Below are 20739 nucleotides of genomic sequence, written 5' to 3'. Positions count from 1 at the left end.
CTTATATATTACATTATGGAATGAGACGAACTCATCGAACAAATGCTCAAAGATGAGCCAGATCAAGATGTAGATAAATCCTTAGATAAACATGGAAAAAGACTCGCCGCTTTGGCAGCTGGTGGAAAATGTTCCCTATATTTGGGGGGAAATTATAACATTTAAAAAATTGATAACATGACCGATGAAGATATAAAAAAATGTACGCGCATTACGAGTCTAGACTGGGAGCTACCATGACTAAAACAATAGTTTCGGCTATGTTACAACTGTATACAGTCGTAGCTAGTACGTTTCTCCCCTATCCCGGCAGAACATCGCCCGTATTTATGCGAATCTCTCGAGAAAGACCCATTTATCGAAAACGCTATAAGCTCAGTAAGCTGTGAGTTTTATCATAGATACGGAATATTCTTAGCTCCAATCACCACAGCTTTAATAACGGCTAGGTATTGTCAATTTAAACATATGTGCCCACTTAATAATAATGGAGAGTCAATCACAACAAGTTCAAACCCCGATTGTATCACAACAAGTGAACGAGGAATTACCACAACAAGTGAATGAGGAAATACCAGCGATTGCACAATCACCACAACAAGTCAGAGTGACTAAGAATCCACGAAAAGTAGGAAGGGTGGGTTGGCGAGGAAGGCGAAACTAATGCATAATACTGAACATAGTCGTCCGATTAAAACTTGGGCCCCCTACGTACTAAGGGTTGTTGCTATAACAGTGGTATGGTTATTTTATAAGACCGGAGAAGAGAAAACGTCACAAGTTCAAAAATTAGATGAGGTTCAATTAGAGTTAAGCCCTCATGTAATGACTACTCCAGTTACAGACGGTAAAATGTTGGTAAACGCAATGTTTCATTCAGCGGTGGTCAGTGGCTCGGCCATTGGCTATGACCGTATAGCTAAAATGATTACTAAAGCCACACCACCAAAGCTAGATTTTAATGGTTATGATATCGGTATGATGATTCTTGATATAGGATTAGCAATGGCAACAAAGGATATGCTCATCAAACAAGGGCTTATCCCAGAAGATATAATGAAGTAATTAAACATTTGAATATTTTATAAGCATAGTATTATTGAACACAGTTCAAAACATCATGGCAACAATTGTGATGATGGTCGGTGGAGCTATTGTTAATGCTCTAGCTTTTTCGGGGAGTAATTATATATTTTCTACTCTGAGGGAATCAAATGCTAAAGAAGTTGAAGAGGAGCGTAAACGACATAATAAAGCATTAGAACAACTCGAAGCAGCCCAGTGACAATGGGCCAGGGGTAGAATGGAGAGATTAGATTTTATAAATGATAAACTGCGTAAACAAGGACATTCAATTCAAACTTTTAAGGATGTTGAATCTGCCATGCACGAATACTTCCTCGTTTATGGAAAGACACTTGACCCAATGCCGAGGCCAACACTCTCTCAGTTTTATACACCATCAGAGGCTCAGAAGGACCATGAGATAGCAGTTATAGTGTTTGGGTTTTCTGCAGTTGCTATTTATAGCTACACAATTATGCATAAGCTATAAATAGATCTGGCTGGTTGAGAGACTCGATATGCGCTTTTCATTTAGACAGATGATATGATAGGTGTATAATCATGAATCTGTGTAGATTAACACTCGTGGGGAAGCCAATTCAATGTCAGAAACTATGCGTTGGTGTATATTGCGGTATTCACGCTTTTTACATCAGACAAGGAAATGTAAATTATACGTGTTCTGTATGTGGGATAGGTGTCAGATATTGTTATTGTTTATGTAAGAAACACGGAGCTGATAGGGTTAGGAAGCAGATTATTTATGCTAAGAAGAGAGATTACATCAACGAGAGGAATAGGTTGGGGAGAATAAGATATATGGTGAGTTGAGGTGAAATGTGGTTTAACGTCGCGTCCAAGATTATTGCACTTATATAGCGACCAATAAGATATATGGAAATTTAACCATTTAGACAAATGTCTTATATTGTATATATACTTGCCACATAAAGAAACTGTGCATGGAGAAAATATAGATATAAGGGCACACCGTCCATATATGAAAGATAGGTTTGAACACAGCAATCATTGATGGGGGCCTATGGACGTGCAATGTGTTACTGCATGTGCATCCTGTGCAGCTGTACACAGCATGTGCAACTCAAAATTCGCTGTCACTTTGGAAAGCATGATCTGTGGTCATTCAAAAATTCAAAACTTCTCAGGTGCAGACACAAGCATATCACAAGCAAATCATGCCAAGATTGACAGCTGCACAGCATCATGAAGCCATTGGAATGATCCGAGCGGGAATGAGGCAACAACAGGTGGCAACACATTTCCAATGCCATCGTAACATGATATCGGCATTGGTGAGGCGTTATCAGAACACAAATGACGTTGCCGACCACCCATGTTCAGGACGTCCCCGAGTAACGACGCCAAGACAGGACAGATGGATTCTAGTTATACATCTCCGACACAGGTTCCAAACGGCAGTAACGACGTCCCAGACAATTCTTGGACTGCGCCGTATGCATCCCAACACTGTCAGGAATCGTTTACGTCAGTACGGGATTCGACCACGACGCCCTGCCATACGTCCCATCCTGACACACCGTAATCGAGTCAACCATCTAAGATGGTATCGAAATCATGTTCGCCAACCTCGAATATGGTGGAGAAACCGAGGATGTGTATAAAGATATGGCAGAAAAAATAGATATGTACGACACAAGCTATTACCCAAAAGATAATCCACTGCACAGCTAAGTGAATAAAAAGGTACTAGGTAAGATGAAGGATGAATGTGCTGGGACTCCTACAGTGGAGTATGTCGGATTAAGACCTAAGATGTATTCTATAAAGAAGTCCGATAATGGAGAGATAAGAAAAGTTAAGGGTGTTAAGAAGTATGTGGTGAAAAAGTATATCAAACACGAACAGTACAAAGAAGCATTCTTCAACGGTAGAACATTCAAACAAGAGATGAACTCTTTAAGAAGTTACAATCATAGGATATATGGATTAAGAATGAACAAGACATCATTATCCCCCTTAGATACAAAGAGATGGATTCATTAGGATGGTGTAACTACCTATGCTTATGGTTATTTAGGCGGTAATACTGTATCGTTGGGAACTATGAGTAACTCTTCTCATACAAATGCCCTGCCCGGTCCATCTTTAAGATAATAAAGAATAGGCTCTCCTTCTGTCATAACCAACCGACTAGTGTTATATGTCTTAAGGGACCAAATCGGATTGGTTGCGCAATGTAGGCCTCCTTCACCTGGCTGGTTTAAATATCTTACGCTTACTCTATCCGGAAGTTTTTGTTCTTTGCCTCTCCTCGGTGCTGAAGACTCGGAAGTCACAGATTTAATTTTAATCGCATCGGATGGTTTCTTCCCGATTAATCTCGTTACTTCATTATTCAGCGCTGATACATTAGCTAATAAACGTGTCACCCATTCGGTTGATCTCAATCGTTCGGATTTCATTGCGATCCCATACTGATAGCCAAACAAACGTTCCGCTAATATACGGTTAAATCTTTCAACGATAGCTTGACTATGGTGGGCCTCTTTTTTACCTTGCCTGATTTCAACATCATGCTTTGTTAACAGTTTAGTTACCAATCCCATAAATTCACAACCAGGGATCTACTTGAAATAACTTAGGCCATTTTAGTGGTCCGCATTTATATATGTGACTCAATGCATTAGCTACATCTGTTGAATCTTTCGAGCTTAATGGCTCAGCCTCTTTGTAGCGACTAGCCATATCCACTATGGTTAAAGCGTATTTATACGTTTTGCGTCTTACCTTATCATGAGGAAGAAACAAGAGGTCAGCCTGATGAACTTCATTCGTTGTAAAAATATCAAACTTCTTCCTCGGTATATAACGCGGTGCCGGTAAGTATATTTGCCACATCGCTTGTTTCTTTAACCAATCCTTGGCCAAATCTTTAGATACCTTAGCTGCGGTGGCTAATTTTTTTATTGCTCCTATACCTTTCCATTATCCTCGAGGGCTATAGTAAAGTTTATTCATTATTAATTAATATTGATGATTCTTTTAAAACGAATCATGACGATCCTTGAATCACATCATCATTTTGACATAAAAAAAAATCCAACTGTAGTCGTGGTATAGGTATATGAATCTGGCTCTAGTGGAAGTGAGCCAGAACCCCTATCATCTATACTACTCCAAGAGCCACGACAGACTGGAAATATATGAAACCAACGCCGAGGCTTAAATCAGCCATAGAAACAATATTAGAGGGTAGAAATGAATTGTGTAATAAAAGTGTCTCTGTAATAAATATCGACGATATATTAGTCTTTCGGACGCCATCGCGGCTCGCGAGACACGGCGACTCTTTTAACAATAGACCACGACAGCCGCGTAAGTAGGTCAAGGCTGGTTCCCTATCGTCGTGTCAGCGTGACTTGTTTACTATGAAATATATGCAGTAATCTAACCCTATCTGCCTGACTCTATTTGTGTGTTTCATCCTCACTGCCACCGTTTTCACTGTTGTTTTGCAGTTAGCCCTGTCCTGGGATTGTGGATATATGCAGTGGATGGCCAAACGAGGGAACACAAGTGGTATCAACTTCTACAATTAGGTGCTGTGGAAACAAACACAGATAACCTCATGACATTCACGTTACACGAAGCCGGCCTGTTCAAAGATAGTATCAGAGTGAAGTGGTGAACTCGAACACGTTGACGTCATGGGGATCAGCTATATGTGTTTTATAGCATAATGTTTCAAGTAGTGTTGCAATCCAAAGACAGCTTACATGTCACCAGGCCAATCGAACCTATAATTTTAGAGAACGTACCAGGAGAGGAGCAAGACAGTGCATCTTCACAATGGAAATAGTTTGTTTCAATCTACCGGCAGACCTTTGCAGCAGGAATAAAAGACATACATATATGCATGTATGGCAGGAAAATGTGGATGTTTGTACCAATTGAAGGTCGAAGTGTCATCAACTGATTTATTCATCAGTTAGGTGAACTACTGAGCCTTGTTTTCAGAAATTCTGGTCAATAGGCGGGACGTACATGCTCAAACAGACAAAAATATTGTCAAGGCACTGTACCACTGTCCTGCCTGGATGAGTATATAATGTCAACAGTTTAATATTTGAAACTCAGAGCTTAGAAATTTTGAAGCTTGAGCCAAATCTGCATTTTAATAGAATTTAAAAGCATGGTCAAATCAAGATAAGATATATAAAAAAAAGTTGCAAAAAAACCGGTACATAAGTGTTGAATTACACACAAAAAACTAAGCAAATACCAAAATATATTTCGTTAAAAAAAGGGTCGGATAAAGATTTTTCAATATGACTGTCATGTTCACTGGGTAGAAAAGTTAACTGGCTAACTGGACATGCAAACCATTAGTCAGGAAACACGTACGATTCGGTAAAATGCACACAGTGCATTAACAAGAGGGCCATTGAGCTTCACCTACTGCACGTGCAGCAGCACTATGAACGGAATTAAAGTGCAGGATTTTTTATTGCCTTGCATCTGCATCAATTGAACAGTGACAGTTCAACAACATGCCAAAATTAACAGAAGTGCAAAGAAACAACGTCATATGTCGCTTGCAGGCAGGGGAATCCCGATCAGCTGTAGCCAGGGTTTTCAATGTTGCGCCCAGCACCATCACAAGGGTATGAGATCAGTTTCAACAGCATGGATCAACACGTGATCGGCCAAGGTCGGGACGACCAAGGGTAACCACACCCGCCCAAGATAGCTACATCCGACTGCACCACCTACGTGAAAGGGCGACCACAATCACTACAACCGCATCTCAAAATCCCGGACTGATTAGAATATCCGACCTGACCGTACGAAACCGTTTAAGAGCAGCAGGTTTACGAGCAAGACATCTTGTTCGACGCGTCATATTGAGTCGACGACATCGTCAACAACGACTGCATTGGTGTCATCAACACAGGGTATGGACTCAATTGCGATGAAGAGATGTCTGTTTCAGCGACGAATCAAGATTTCTCCTCCGTCGAAGGGATGGAAGAGCACAGGTCTATGGCTCAGCGATACATCAACGAAATTCTCCTTCCACACGTTCTCCCAATTGCAGCCAACGGCAACGGTGTATTCCTGCAGGACAACGCTTGACCGCACACAGCAGGGATCGCAAGAGCCTGTCATCACAATAACAACGTTGATGTTCTCCCCTAGTCCTCCAGATCCCCGGATTTGAATCTGATAGAGCACCTCTAGGTTGAATTAAAAAGAAGTCTACGCCGACGTCAACCACAACCCCAGCCGTTGCAGCAGCTTTTGCGTTGCAGGCCGGATGGGCTACCATTCCCCAGTATGTGATTCGCATACACGTCTCTTCCATGGACAGGAGATGTCAGGCCGTTATCGATTCCAACGGAGGACATACTCGTGATTGATGGTAGCTGACCTTCACTTTGGACGTTTCCTATGTACCGATAACTGAGATGATTACAATCCCCAATTGTTCTCTCCACAACATTTTGGCTCAATACCTTGTACGGTTCCTCGTATAAATGTTTTTTTTCCTACCTCACACCAATCTGGCTTTGCGTTTTTTTAATTTTTTTAAGAGTATGGTTAGAAAGACGCAAGAGCAATCGCACGACAGTGTGTTCACAGGTTCATTCAGTTTCAGTCTGGATCTTGCGTGCAGTTGTCAGTAAATAAACTAATCGTGATAGGACGTTTTTATAAAAAAATGGTGGCAATGCCGGTCCCGGCGTATCCCAGCATGCAACGGAACCGGAAGTGAAAAATACGCCACAGTGAAGGGATACACTACTCTGATATGCATGCAAAATTTAAAAAGTGACACAGACAGTTGATGGTTTATAGTGTGCCTGGATAGATGTTTTCGCTTTTTAATTCAAGGTTGTGTAGAATACGTTAGCCACAATATTTCCTTGCCTAAGTAAAGTGAATCTGGTTGAAAGCCACATGTTTGCAAGTAAACACTTAGACCAGATCTGAAATGAAAACATGAAAAAAAATCAAGACACCCAATCACCCAACTCAGCAAGCTCGACCAACCAATCAGCCAACCCTGCAAGCTCGACCAACCAACTAGCCAACTCAGCAAACTCTACCACCCAATCAGCCAACTCAGCAAGCTTGACCACCCAATAAGCCAACCCAGCAAGCTCGACTACCAAATCAGCCAACCCAGCCACCTCGACCACCAAATCAGCCAACTCAGCAAGCCTGACCACCTAATCAGCCAACCGAGCAAACTCGACCACCAAATCAGCCAACTCAGCAAGCTCGACCACCCAACACCAAACACAGCAAGCTCGACCAACCAATTAGCCGAGTCAGCAAACTCGACCACTGAATCAGCCAACCCAGCAAGATCAACCCCCCAATCAGCCAACCCAGCAAGCTCGACCACCAAATCAGCCAGCCCAGCAAGCTCAACCACCCAATCACTCAACCAAGCAAGCTCCACCACCCAATCAGCCTACCCAGCAAGCTCGACTACCAAATCAGCCAACCCAGCAAGCTCGATCACCAAATCAGCCAATCCAGCAAGCTCGACTACCAAATCAGCCAATCCAGCAAGCTCGACCACCAAAACAGCCAGTCCAGCAAGATCAACCCCCAATCAGCCAACCCAGCAAGCTCGACCACCAAATCAGCCAGCCCAGCAAGCTCGACCACCAAATCACTCAACCCAGCAAGCTCAACCACCCAATCAGCCAACCCAGCAAGCTCGACCACACAATCAGCCAACCCAGCAAGCTCGACCACCAAATCAGCCAATCCAGCAAGCTCGACCACCAAATCAGCCAATCCAGCAAGCTCGACCACCAAATCAGCCAGTCCAGCAAGCTCCACCACCCAATCAGCCAACCCAGCAAGCTAGACCACCAAATCAGCCAACCCAGCAAGCTCGGCCACCAAATCAGCCAACCCAGCAAGCTCGACCACCCAATCAGCCAACCCAGCAAGCCCGACCACCAAATCAGCCAACCCAGCAAGCTCGACCACCAAATCAGCCAGCCCAGCAAGCTCGACCATCCAATCACTCAACCCAGCAAGCTCGACCACCCAATCAGCCAACCCAGCAAGATCGACTACCAAATCAGCCAACCCAGCAAGCTCGATCACCAAATCAGCCAATCCAGCAAGCTCAACTACCAAATCAGCCAACCCAGCAAGCTCGACTACCAAATCAGCCAGCCCAGCAAGCTCAACCACCAAATCAGCCAATCCAGCAAGCTCGATCACCAAATCAGCCAGCCCAGCAAGCTCGACCACCCAATCAGCGAGCCCGAGAGCCCGACCACCAAATCAGCCAGCCCAGCAAGCCCGACCACCAAATCAGCCAACCCAGCAAGCTCGACCACCCAATCAGCCAGCCCAGCAAGCTCGACCACCCAATCAGCCATACCAGCAAGCCCGACCACCAAATCAGCCAACCCAGCAAGTTCGACCACCCAATCAGCCAGCCCAGCAAGCTCGACCACCCAATCAGCCAACCCAGCAAGCTCGACCACCCGATCAGCCAACCCAGCAAGCTCGACCACCCAATCAGCCAGCCCAGCAAGCTCGACCACCCAATCAGCCAGCCCAGCAAGCTCGACCACCCAATCAGCCAACCCAGCAAAGTCGACAACCAAATCAGCCAGCCCAGCAAGCTCGACCACCCAATCAGCCAATTCCAACCAAGCAAGCTCGACCACCAAATCAGCCAACTCAGCAAGCTCGACTACCCAATCAGCCAACCCAGCCACCTCGACCACCCAATCAGCCAGCTCAGCAAGCCTGACCACCTAATCAGCAAACCCAGCAAGCTCGACCACTTAATCAGCCAACTCAGCAACCTCGACCACCCAACACCAAACACAGCAAGCTCGACCAACCAATTAGCCGAGTCAGCAAACTCGACCACTGAATCAGCCAACCCAGCAAGATCAACCCCCCAATCAGCCAACCCAGCAAGCTCGACCACCAAATCAGCCAGCCCAGCAAGCTCGACCACCCAATCACTCAACCCAGCAAGCTCGACCACCCAATCAGCCTACCCAGCAAGCTCGACTACCAAATTAGCCAACCCAGCAAGCTCGATCACCAAATCAGCCAATCCACCAAGCTCGACCACCAAATCAGCCAATCCAGCAAGCTCGACCACCCAATCAGCCAGCCCAGCAAGATCAACCCCCAATCAGCCAACCCAGCAAGCTCGACCACAAAATCAGCCAGCCCAGCAAGCTCGACCACCAAATCACTCAACCCAGCAAGCTCGACCACCCAATCAGCCAACCCAGCAAGCTCGACCACACAATCAGCCAACCCAGCAACCTCGACCACCCAATCAGCCAATCCAGCAAGCTCGACCACCAAATCAGCCAATCCAGCAAGCTCGACCACCCAATCAGCCAATCCAGCAAGCTCGACCACCAAATCAGCCAGTCCAGCAAGCTCGACCACCCAATCAGACAACCCAGCAAGCTCGACCACCCAATCAGCCAACCCAGCAAGCTCGGCCACCAAATCAGCCAACCCAGCAAGCACGACCACCCAATCAGCCAACCCAGCAAGCTCGACCACCAAATCAGCCAACCCAGCAAGATCGACCACCAAATCAGCCAGCCCAGCAAGCTCGACCACCAAATCAGCCAGCCCAGCAAGCTCGACCATCCAATCACTCAACCAAGCAAGCTCGACCACCAAATCAGCCAACCCAGCAAGCTCGACCACCAAATCAGCCAACCCAGCAAGCACGACCACCCAATCAGCCAACCCAGCAAGCTCGACCACCAAATCAGCCAACCCAGCAAGCTCGACCACCAAATCAGCCAGCCCAGCAAGCTCGACCATCCAATCACTCAACCCAGCAAGCTCGACCACCCAATCAGCCAACCCAGCAAGATCGACTACCAAATCAGCCAACCCAGCAAGCTCGACCACCAAATCAGCCAATCCAGCAAGCTCGACCACCCAATCAGCCAGTCCAGCAAGATCAACCCCCCAATCAGCCAACCCAGCAAGCTCGACCACCAAATCAGCCAGCCCAGCAAGCTCGACCACCAAATCACTCAACCCAGCAAGCTCGACCACCCAATCAGCCAACCCAGCAAGCTCGACTACCAAATCAGCCAACCTAGCAAGCTCGACCACCAAATCAGCCAATCCAGCAAGCTCAACCACCAAATCAGCCAATCCAGCAAGCTCGACCACCAAATCAGCCATACCAGCAAGCTCGACCACCCAATCACTCAACCCAGCAAGCTCGACCACCAAATCAGACAACCCAGCAAGCTCGACCACCAAATCAGCCAACCCAGCAAGCTCGACCACCCGATCAGCCAACCCAGCAAGCTCGACCACCAAATCAGACAACCCAGCAAGCTCGACCACCAAATCAGCCAACCCAGCAAGCTCGACCACCAAATCAGCCAACCCAGCAAGCTCGACCTCCCAATCAGCCATCCCAGCAAGCCTGACAACCTAATCAGCCAATTCAGCAAGCTTGACCACCCAATCAGCCAACTCAGCAAGCTCGACCACCCAATCAGCCAATTCAGCAAGCTCGACCACCCAATCAGCCAACCCAGCAAGCTCGACTACCCAATCAGGCAACCCTGCAAGCTCGACCATCCAATCAGCCAACCCAGCAAGCTCGAATGTGAATTTGCTTTTTCTCCTCGCATGCTAATTTGTCTGCCATTACACACAATACATTAATTATTAGATGTCCATCCCGACCCCTACTCCATTCTTCTCATAACAGTATGCATGTTAATGTTTCACAACATATTGCCCAATATTCACATAATCATAATGAATATAAAATGTAAGTAGAGACCATATCTTCAAAAAATGTAAGCATATTTGCAGGAAAAGTCATTTAAGTGAAAATGGCAAACTGACCTTCTACATATCTTTTCAGATCACCGCCTCTACCTCAGGATGACATGTACCAAGCTTCACTGACCTGCAGTAAATGTTTCTCCTTCAGGGCTATGTATGACCTTGAAGATGACCTTTATCCTTGACATGACCAAACAATATCTCCAAACACGTCGCAAGGGTCAAATCGAAGATATATTGATATAGAAAATACGCTTGATACACAAGATTACTTGATAAGGCAGATATAATTGTGATGAGAGATATATACTTGATATGATATTCCTGAGATATCCAAGCATTGCATACTTTTCAACAATGGCGGCATTATGACAAAACCATAAACCATATCAATTTACATGGAACTGCTAAATAACAAGCCTGACTAAAGAAATATCACATGGTTACAAATTAATGATCATACATTCCTCGAAAATCGCTTTCCGCTACAATAACCATGACAACTGCTAACACACTCTTGCTTATGGGTCTGCATCTCATTTATCTAAATTAATTCCTCTTGAAAATGTTCATCCATATTTTCAGACAAAGTGCGCTTCGACATCCTCCGTTATCCCGTATAGCCCATCTCCATCATATTTTGATATAAACACCCTGCACCTATTCGCCACCACAGTAGTGACGTCACAACCTGGAACGCTCCTATTTCTAAGCCAGCTCGGACTTCCTCTCGCTTGTGAAAGTATTATTAGTGGTGCACTATTCGTAAAAACGAAGCCATGGTAGAGAATGGGCTCAGGGTACTTATCGCAATAGAATCGAATTGAAAGGACAAGATAGGCGTTGTGAATTGTGGACATCAACCAAAGCATAATATGGTCAAATGAAACAAATTAATGAAACGGAGGATACAGATATTAATGCATCAACACTTATCTTAACAACTAACATGATTACAAAATACACGTCCTACAATAATTACAACACGTGTGAAGTCCCGTGTTTGACAAAGGGTTAACAAGATAAGTCATTAGAATGATTAGGTTTATATTATGCATGTCATCATAATCAGTATTCAACTGTAAGTAAATCTGTAGTTATCTACTCATTTAAAGTCTGGAAGGTAATTTAAGGTACGGGAATCATGGACACACGAATACGGTGTTAGCGTTCGGCGTCTCAACGTGCGTGATTCCATTATTCTACCTTAACTTAATCATCTCTCTTTCTTCAATATTTAACCCACCAAAAACTATTATGAATATTTTTCATAATAAATGCTTTGTATTCGTTTGGTAAAATAAACCTTACAAGAAAAAAAGAATACAAGTTGTTTGTAGTAAAAAACGGAGGATTCAAAGTATCCAGCGTCTAATTCAGACACAAACGCTTTCGATGATAAGACAATATTACATGCAAAAATCAATACTAGATTTTTTATTAAAAAGTCCAAGTTATTGTTTATGAGGTGATTTTCCAATTAAAACAAAGGTTATCCAAGAAATGGCTACGTACAGAACTAAAATCAAAGGATCAATGAACAATCAATAAATGATATTCAAACATATACAGTTTCAAATTTGGTTCAAATACGCGGAAGCAGCACTAAGTAACAGGCCCTATAATTAATGATTGTACACTCACGAAGTTTTGTCAGAGTTTTGTCACAGTCTAATGTTTGGAAACAGGCATGTCTCCGTTCAAAAATTCAGAATAGTGTAGGAGACTGGCAGGATTCGGTGCTTTCAAATCCTGGAAACTATGCAAAACCTGTCCAAAATACATGTAACTTAACTTTGCAAGAATACGTGTTATTCGGAGATGGTCTCAAATGAGATCTCTTCTCATGGTTAAACCCTTTTAACTTTTGCAATCAAAGGTCTGAACACAATGAACCAAAAACAACATTGATGCCCCCCAAACCTAGGACTGAACAATAGCCACATTACACCCTATGACACCAGACCATAGATTTCTCGGGTGGGCTAACAGAATCAACCCTTCATGAGCGTCGACATCTGTGAAAGGTTTGCCGTTTGTATTGTTCTTGCGGCCGTAATTGAAGGCGAGAAAGCGGTAAGGGGATACCACGAGACGAGAAATCCAGAAAGCGGTAACACGAGATGAGAAAGGGAAGACATTTTTTTCCAGTCACATTCAAATTATAACTTTTTTCTCTTAAACATAACAACTGTACAGACCTAGGGGATTTCAAATCAATCCACGGATTGCTGCGTAAAATGTGTCCCTATTTGAGTTTTATAGAACCATCACGCCGTCAGCGCGTGGCGGGTCATGCTAAAACCCTCTCAATAAATCAGGTCAGAATTTAAATATATACTGTTCAAAAGAAGGTAAAGAACACTCGATTCTTACATATGCATATCCAACAAATGTATCTACAACAGTATGTGGAAAAGCTTTAGGTAAGAGAAAGCCTGGTCACTATGCTGTTGGGTTCTTTGAATGTTATCGAATGAAATGAAGGGTCACCATCCTTTTAACCAGATATAATATCAAAGGGCCTCTGGAGAACAGATGGAATAAGTTCACTGAAAAGCAAGAGGTACTATGGCAAAAATAACTAAAGCGCACGACACAGCAGTTGTGATATCCCCCAGTACGTTCACTTCAGGAGTCTGTGATTGTATTGATTAAGATGTCATTAAGATCAGACCAAGGTTCTCGCTTATATAGCGTCAGCGAGAAGTAAGATCTGATCTTAATGAGATTGCAACCTAGGACATCGGAGTACTCAGACGCATATGATAGCCAATCCATATTTAGTACATACTCGACCCTTGTATAGCTGTATCTATGAAACTCACAGTCCAAACGCCACTGTATTTTATCGATGGTGTTTCTCGGTAATGATCATAAATATAACCTTCCATTTACTCAAAAAATTATATGTTAATAATGAATGCTGTGTCATAACATTATCGGTGAGCTGGTATTCTTGCTGTATTAATAATGTGGAAATGTTACTTAGATGTATTTAAATGGCTGTTTTCATATCCAAACCATATCAACCCCAGGTCCCTATATCAGCCCGAGCCCCCTATATCAGCCCGAGCCCCCTATATCAGCCCGAGACCCCTATATCAGCCCGAGCCCCCTATATCAGCCTGAGCCTCCTATATCAGCCCGAGCCCCTATATCAGCCCGAGCCCCCTGTATCAGCCTGAGCCTCCAATATCAGCCCGAGCCCCCTATATCAGCCTGAGCCCCCTATATCAGCCCGAGCCCCCTATATCAACCCGAGACCCCTATATCAGCCCGAGCCCCTTATATCAACCCGAGCCCCCTATATCAGCTCGAGGGCCGAAGGCAAGAGAGGTGCTATGTGGATCGAGGGTTGATATTGGATATGATTTGAAAACTGACTTATAATCACATTTTTGTCATTATACCATAACATCACATTGGAAAATGTATCTATTTGCAAGTGAATGCAATACATTTTCATCTTGTTTGGAAGACATTGTCACGGGAAAGCTGGCGGAGCAGACGAGCAGACGACGTACTAAGGGACGTAATTTATATTTCTTACCACCCTTTATCGCCCATTCAAAACCTATTGACAAGCCATGTCAGCTCGACAGGGGTGTAATACAGGTCTGGTTATTACACACCCTGTCATATGACCGTCTCCGTGCTGGCTGTATCGCACATGGGAAATGCCTAATGTCAATGACAGGTATATGATAACAGTTGGTGTTGACCATTTTGGCCTAACGAATTGAACACATGAAGAATCACTTTTGCAATCTTTAACCTTCCAAACGGCATATCCACAAACGAGATTCTATGGGATCGAATCCGAATGTTGTGAGGGAAGTGCGCATACTGCAACCGTCAGGCCACCCAACTGCTCCCACAAACTGTACTGTAGGCTGATAACGTCCACAGACGCCGCTCCCAATTAGAGCATCATATTTCATTATCCATAATTTCAACCTGCAGTTAATTCATCCCAGTGTCCTCTCATTAATTTGAATTTCATAAAATCCCCATTTTGTACAAGATCCTGGATGTTAAATATATTTTATCTTTTTAAGTTGAAGTTCACACGATATACGGCTTTTCCACTGGAAGAGAGGCCAGACACATGACAGCGAAAGTGATGTTCATAAGCGTACGAACAACTCAATTTGACGTTCACGAGACTGTTGTCCCGAGACTGTTTTGTTGAAATGAGGTAAACACTGACGGACTACTTACATATTCATGGACAAACCCCTTGGAATTCTCTTTCACAAAAAACAAACATACAAATGCTTTGTTTCTGACGATGCACGCGCTTTAATCATGATCTCGGCGTTTTAGCAAACATTGAGAAACGTAGGAAGGTTTGGCTGCTTGATCGTTCACTTATATCCCCCACATAGCCAATCCTACTGAACAAAACATGAAAACGCACATCCACTAGTAGTATCGACTCGATCGATCGTGCCCAGGCTCACAGTGGCAGCCCACAGTAATTTATATTATTACAGTAATATATATTATATACTTGACAAATCTTTATAATCTACTTTCAGTAATCGGCGAACTGATCAATGATGAATAACACATATAACCGCCACGGGTTGATTTACCCATACGGATATCACTCACGTAACGTTTATCGTGTCGGCCATTATGACGTCTTGTACTTGATGTAAATGTATTACAACGCGCAGTCATTGTGACTGACGTATTGAGGTAGCTCTTAACAAACCTGTCTCACACCAAGGATGATAATATTTGAATTTATTTCTTGTTAACAAACGACCTTCTTGTGGAACTATTTTTTTCCGCGATGCAGCAGGTTGTTGTATGACTGTCAGTGTAAACATGAAGTCATGTTACGCTACAAGAAATTATAAGAATGGACTTTCACTTTGTGTAAATTCATTGGAGTATGATCCTGCATGGAGTGAGGACCAAACTGTATGAACGTCGGAGCTTTCGACGTCTAAACATACATATTTTTATTTATATTTAGATATATAATATTGATAAAATCCAGGCTGTGGCATAATTTAATTCCCCTCGATTTAACACACAAAATATCCCTCCACCAATATCACACACACACACACACACACACACACACACACACACACACACACACACACACACACACACACACACACACACACACACACACACACACACACACACACACACACACGAACACGAACACGAACACACACACGAACACACACACGAACACACACACACACATACATGCATAAATCACAATGCTTTTACAAATCGTTTTTTGAAGTACATGTATGTCAGCAAGATATATTTTACTTCCCTTTCTTAAAGTTTTTATAGAAAGGGTGTTTGAAACAAAATTGTAGATAAATGTTGTTTCACATTTTTCATTCAGTTTATGAGTAAGATAAATTACCCCCTCTGTGTTATAGTAGATTAAAAACTATCACCCTCAGGATAAAACCTCGGATTGGGGTTTCAAATCTCATAAAAACCGTCGGACGTGTTTTACCCTACACATAACATACGCAATCAACGTCACGGATGGCCCGGTCCTATCAAGTCGACGTGTAGTGTTTGGTTGGCGTACTACTACGAAAACGCCCACAACTCCAATTCCCACTACAACCACCACTTCCAACCACTACCCACTACTACCCCTACAACTACTACTACTATTATAATTACTGGGGCACGGGTGTCCCATTCATCTTGCAGTGCAGAGTTGCGCCCCTTGGGCACGCCAGAAACCTGTCTTGTGGATTCGATTCCCAGATTCGCCCTGATTATGTTTCTATTTGCGTCAGCACCACACATTCTCGTCGATTTCACCAAAAGGGAAACGTCTAAGACCTGCGTAACTTCAGACCTTCCTCCCACATTAAACAGCCATGCGGTGACATGACTGAAATGCTGTTCAACTCACACAATCAACTAGTACACCTATTAAACTACATGTATTAAAAACAGATCACAAATTGCCATGTCATGTTCACTTTTATTGTAGTACCAGAATATAGAACACAAATATCTGTCTGCAGACATTGTCGGATAAAAATACAAGTACTCAAAATAGATATATAGGAAGCTAAAAAATACCTCTGACTGCCAAGCGTTTTATTAATTTTAGTTTTTTTCAGTTACATGTGATTCGTCTAAGAAGCCCTATCAAATATCAATAAGAATTGCCGTATCTGTTGTCCAACCTTTTTAAAAATAAAAACAAAGCAAACATCCATATATTTTTCATGCACAGATTAGGTAGTGTACGGATGATGAATTCCCCTGCCTTCCCCTTGCTCAGTACACTGAATTGTACCCATAATTCCAATATGCCGTGCCAGCAAACACATTGCCATACACGCCTATCCCACGATAGGCATCAATTCGTCTTGGTCATGATATACTAACATCCAGATCTTCCCTTTTCTAATTATGTTTAGGATAGGCATGACACCTGCTGAAACCTTGGTTACAGAACACTGTATGTTTCTGAATACGTCACAAGTACTTGATGATGTAGTCATTGAATAGAGGAGGAGATAGGGGCGATGGTTACATTTACTGATTTACAGTGGTCCATTCACATAATTTCCACAGCTATTTTGCCCTTCACGCCAGGTAGAATCTCTTTCGTGGGATGATCGAGTCTGGTTGTTATTTTGTATTTACATTTTATAAAAGCTTTCTGTATTTCATTGCGAGTGTTTGACTTTGTAAATAAAAGAGAATATTTTCGTCAAAATATTAATACACAGCACGATTAAATGAGGGTTATTTTATACAGCAATATATATATAGAAAGCGGAAATCGCTAACATATTTGAGACATTTGACCTAATACAAGTAAATTGAAGAGTCAATTAAAGAGTTCATGAAATTATGTTTCGAGGTTGGAGACTGGTAAAACCAGAAACGATAATGTTGTTTAATCCTCATAAAAATAATGATCAAATCGTATCAACGTTTGAAATTAACATTACAAATGGACACAAGCCAGTGATTCAGGAAATGTGAAGCAGTTGGTGTGGTATGTATTTGAAGTTGCAGCTATGTAAATTATGTACAGAAAAAACGATTATCTGATCAGTTAACTTCTGATACATTCAGAAGTTACTGCGGAGTATGACTGGCAAGAACAGTGTCGCAAGAACCAGAGACAGCACTCTCCCGTGCGACTCAGCACTACTGCAGACAGTGGGTGTTTCCGTTGTCATGGGAACGTAGTTCTCCAGCCAATCGTCGACAATTTCCTCCAAGACATTCAGAGGCATCCTCCCGTTCTGAAGAATTACAGCGTGAAAATCCCGGACGTTAAACTGATTCCCTGGAAACATATATTTTTGTATTTTAAACATTTGCTGTTCAAATGATTTAAATATTTAACCAATATCGAATGGGTGTAGCTTGAGTAACCTAAGGGAGACAATTATCTGTGAGAAATACACATGCATTGGTAAAGGCTATAGGTGGTACAGCGAATATGTGATGCCACGGTTCACTTGCAATTGTCACTTCCTGTCTGGTTCCTGGCTTAGTGTGCGCTGCGACAGGTGTGACACGCAGAGAGACACGCTCGTGTATTCTACCTTAAACCACACAAAGTACAGTAGGTCAGCGTTTGTCTAGTTTCATTTTGTGTCCATGAGCCCCATTGTCATGATCGATTCTCTTTGATCGGCCATGTATGCACACAATCAGGCAGTAGGCGCTTCTACATTTAATTCAATTTAGTTCAAACAAGACCTAAAACATTAAATTGCATATGAAACGTGTATGTAATTCAGGATATCTCTATTTATGTACACAAATGCTTGGCGTACACAACTGTGTTTTAATGAATTTACCAACTTTATAGGATATCCATTATTGTGTACGTTTGTGATCAAACTTATGAATGAATCATATGAAGAACTGGAAAGGTAAAAGTTCGGGTATCAACCAAATTTTTAATATTTGTTCAAGTAGTACCGAGTGTGTAATTAGAGAGTGACTACGAGGAATTTCAGATGACATGATACGAGTGAAATTAACCTTTACGCATTATACACGCTTAATTCAAGAGGGACATATTATCCGTAATACCAAATGTCGATTGGGTCAGTTTTGTTATTACCCACATTTACAAATCGTATCAGTTTCCCTAAATGTAAGCCAGACGACCGCTAGGATATCCTAGTATCCCTCCGCGTGCAAAACGTCATCTCGTGTGCAGAACACACCTTCTCATTTACGTTATTTTACGAGGTCTAAACACTTGAGGATAACATATAACTGGTCGTAACTGAAAAAAACTGGTCGTAATAATGGAAATTACTCAGCTCAAAAAGTCGTATAAAACTGTATTCAAGATTCTCAACAAACTCCTACCAAGTCTTTGCTCTGCCCGTTTCCTAAGCTCCAGGATCTTCAGTTCGCCCATCTTGTAGGTGAGGGCCTGCCCTGGCCAGGTGATGTAGCGGTCAATCTCAGTCGCAGCTGTAGCGTAGGTGAAGGCTGTGTAGTTGAGGACATACTGGATGGCCTGTTCTCTGTCCCAGCTGTAAATCAAACTCTTTCTCACAGTGGACAGTGGTAGTATAACAACCGTCCTAATGGTTAAACAAATTTGTTTTCTGTCCCAGATGTAAATCACACTCTTTCTCACAGTGGACAGTGGTAGTATTACAACCGTCCTAATGACTTAACACAATTTGTTCTCTGTCCCAGCTGTAACACACACACACTTTCACACTGGATAGCGGTAGTGTTACAACCGTCCTAATGGCTTAAACATATCTGTTCTCAGTCCCAGATGTAACACACACACTCTTTCACACTGGACAGTGGTAGTATTACAACCGTCCTAATGACTTAACCCAATTTGTTCCCTGTCCCAGCTGTAACACACACACACTTTCACAGTGGACAGTGGTAGTGTTACAACCGTCCTAATGACTTAACACAATCTGTTCTCTGTCCCAGATGTAACACACACACACACACACACACACACACACACACACACACACACACACACACACACAGTGGACAGTGGTAGTATTACAAGCTTCCTTATGGCTTAAACATATCTGTTCTCTCTCCAAGCTGCAAAACACACTCTTTAACACTTGAAAGCGGTAGTATTACAAGCGTCCTAATGCCTTAACATAATCTGTTCTCTGTCCCAGATGTAACACACACTCTTTCACAGTGGACAGTGGTAGTATTACAACCGTCCTAATGTCTTAACACAATCTGTTCTCTGTCCCAGATGTAATACACACACACTTTCACAGTGGACAGTGGTAGTATTACAACCGTCCAAATGGCTTTACACAATCTGTTCTCTGTCCCAGCTGTAACACACACTCCTTCACAGTGGACAGTGGTAGTATTACAACCGCCCTAATGGCTTTAACCTATTCTTTCAATATGAAATAGGCCAGGTACAAGTTATCACAACTTAAAATGTGGTTGCTAGCGATGCTGTGCTTAGCGCGAAGGTCACAAAGTTTTGCAACGAAGGTTGCAGAAACTAGTTGAATGTGGCAATAAACTACAAACAAATTCATGTAGATTTAATCTGAGAGGCTCTATTGATCAAATGTCAGTAAGAATGGAATCAGGAAGTAAGCGGGTTTAGTTGGCTTTTGGCAATACTCAAGCTGTATCAAGGTCGGGCACGCCATGAATGGGCCTCAGACACATTGGACCCTACTGGGGAATCGGAGGTGGGTTTTCGGCGTGAACACAAGCTTTAACCACAAAGTTATAATCACCCCGCCGCACTCTGCTAAATACTGATGGCGTGTGACTATCTTGTGAAATACAACTGAAAACTCAAAATATTTATATCACTGATAGTAAAATCGCCGATGGAACTTT

The 20739-nt window shown here is 42.9% G+C and overlaps 2 protein-coding genes and 1 pseudogene across 2 annotated transcripts in view; 1 reads left to right on the top strand and 2 right to left on the bottom strand.

Annotated features, from left to right (window-relative positions):
- The window catches only part of LOC124148561, a 58204-nt gene extending 53614 nt beyond the window's left edge, over window positions 1-4590 (bottom strand). Inside the window, exon 1 of the mRNA XM_048390927.1 lies at window positions 4500-4590. The gene's annotated coding sequence lies outside the window, so the exon portion shown is untranslated. The remainder of the gene's footprint in view (window positions 1-4499) is intronic.
- A 1143-nt stretch (window positions 4591-5733) lies between these two features.
- LOC125377484 lies at window positions 5734-10729 on the top strand (annotated as a pseudogene).
- A 6121-nt stretch (window positions 10730-16850) lies between these two features.
- LOC124125479 overlaps window positions 16851-20739 on the bottom strand; it is a 32758-nt gene continuing 28869 nt past the window's right edge. Inside the window, exons 17-18 of the mRNA XM_048391298.1 lie at window positions 19243-19412; window positions 16851-18199 (exon numbers count right to left, since the gene is read on the bottom strand). Coding sequence (XP_048247255.1) covers window positions 17979-18199; window positions 19243-19412 — 391 coding nt within the window. The 3' untranslated portion in view covers window positions 16851-17978. The remainder of the gene's footprint in view (window positions 18200-19242; window positions 19413-20739) is intronic.

Source organism: Haliotis rufescens, unplaced genomic scaffold (genome assembly GCF_023055435.1).
Source record: "Haliotis rufescens isolate VD_foot unplaced genomic scaffold, xgHalRufe1.0.p SCAF_9, whole genome shotgun sequence".
Taxonomy (NCBI): domain Eukaryota; kingdom Metazoa; phylum Mollusca; class Gastropoda; order Lepetellida; family Haliotidae; genus Haliotis; species Haliotis rufescens.
Note: the sequence above shows the minus strand (reverse complement) of the source record. Positions and strands in the feature narration are given on the sequence as shown.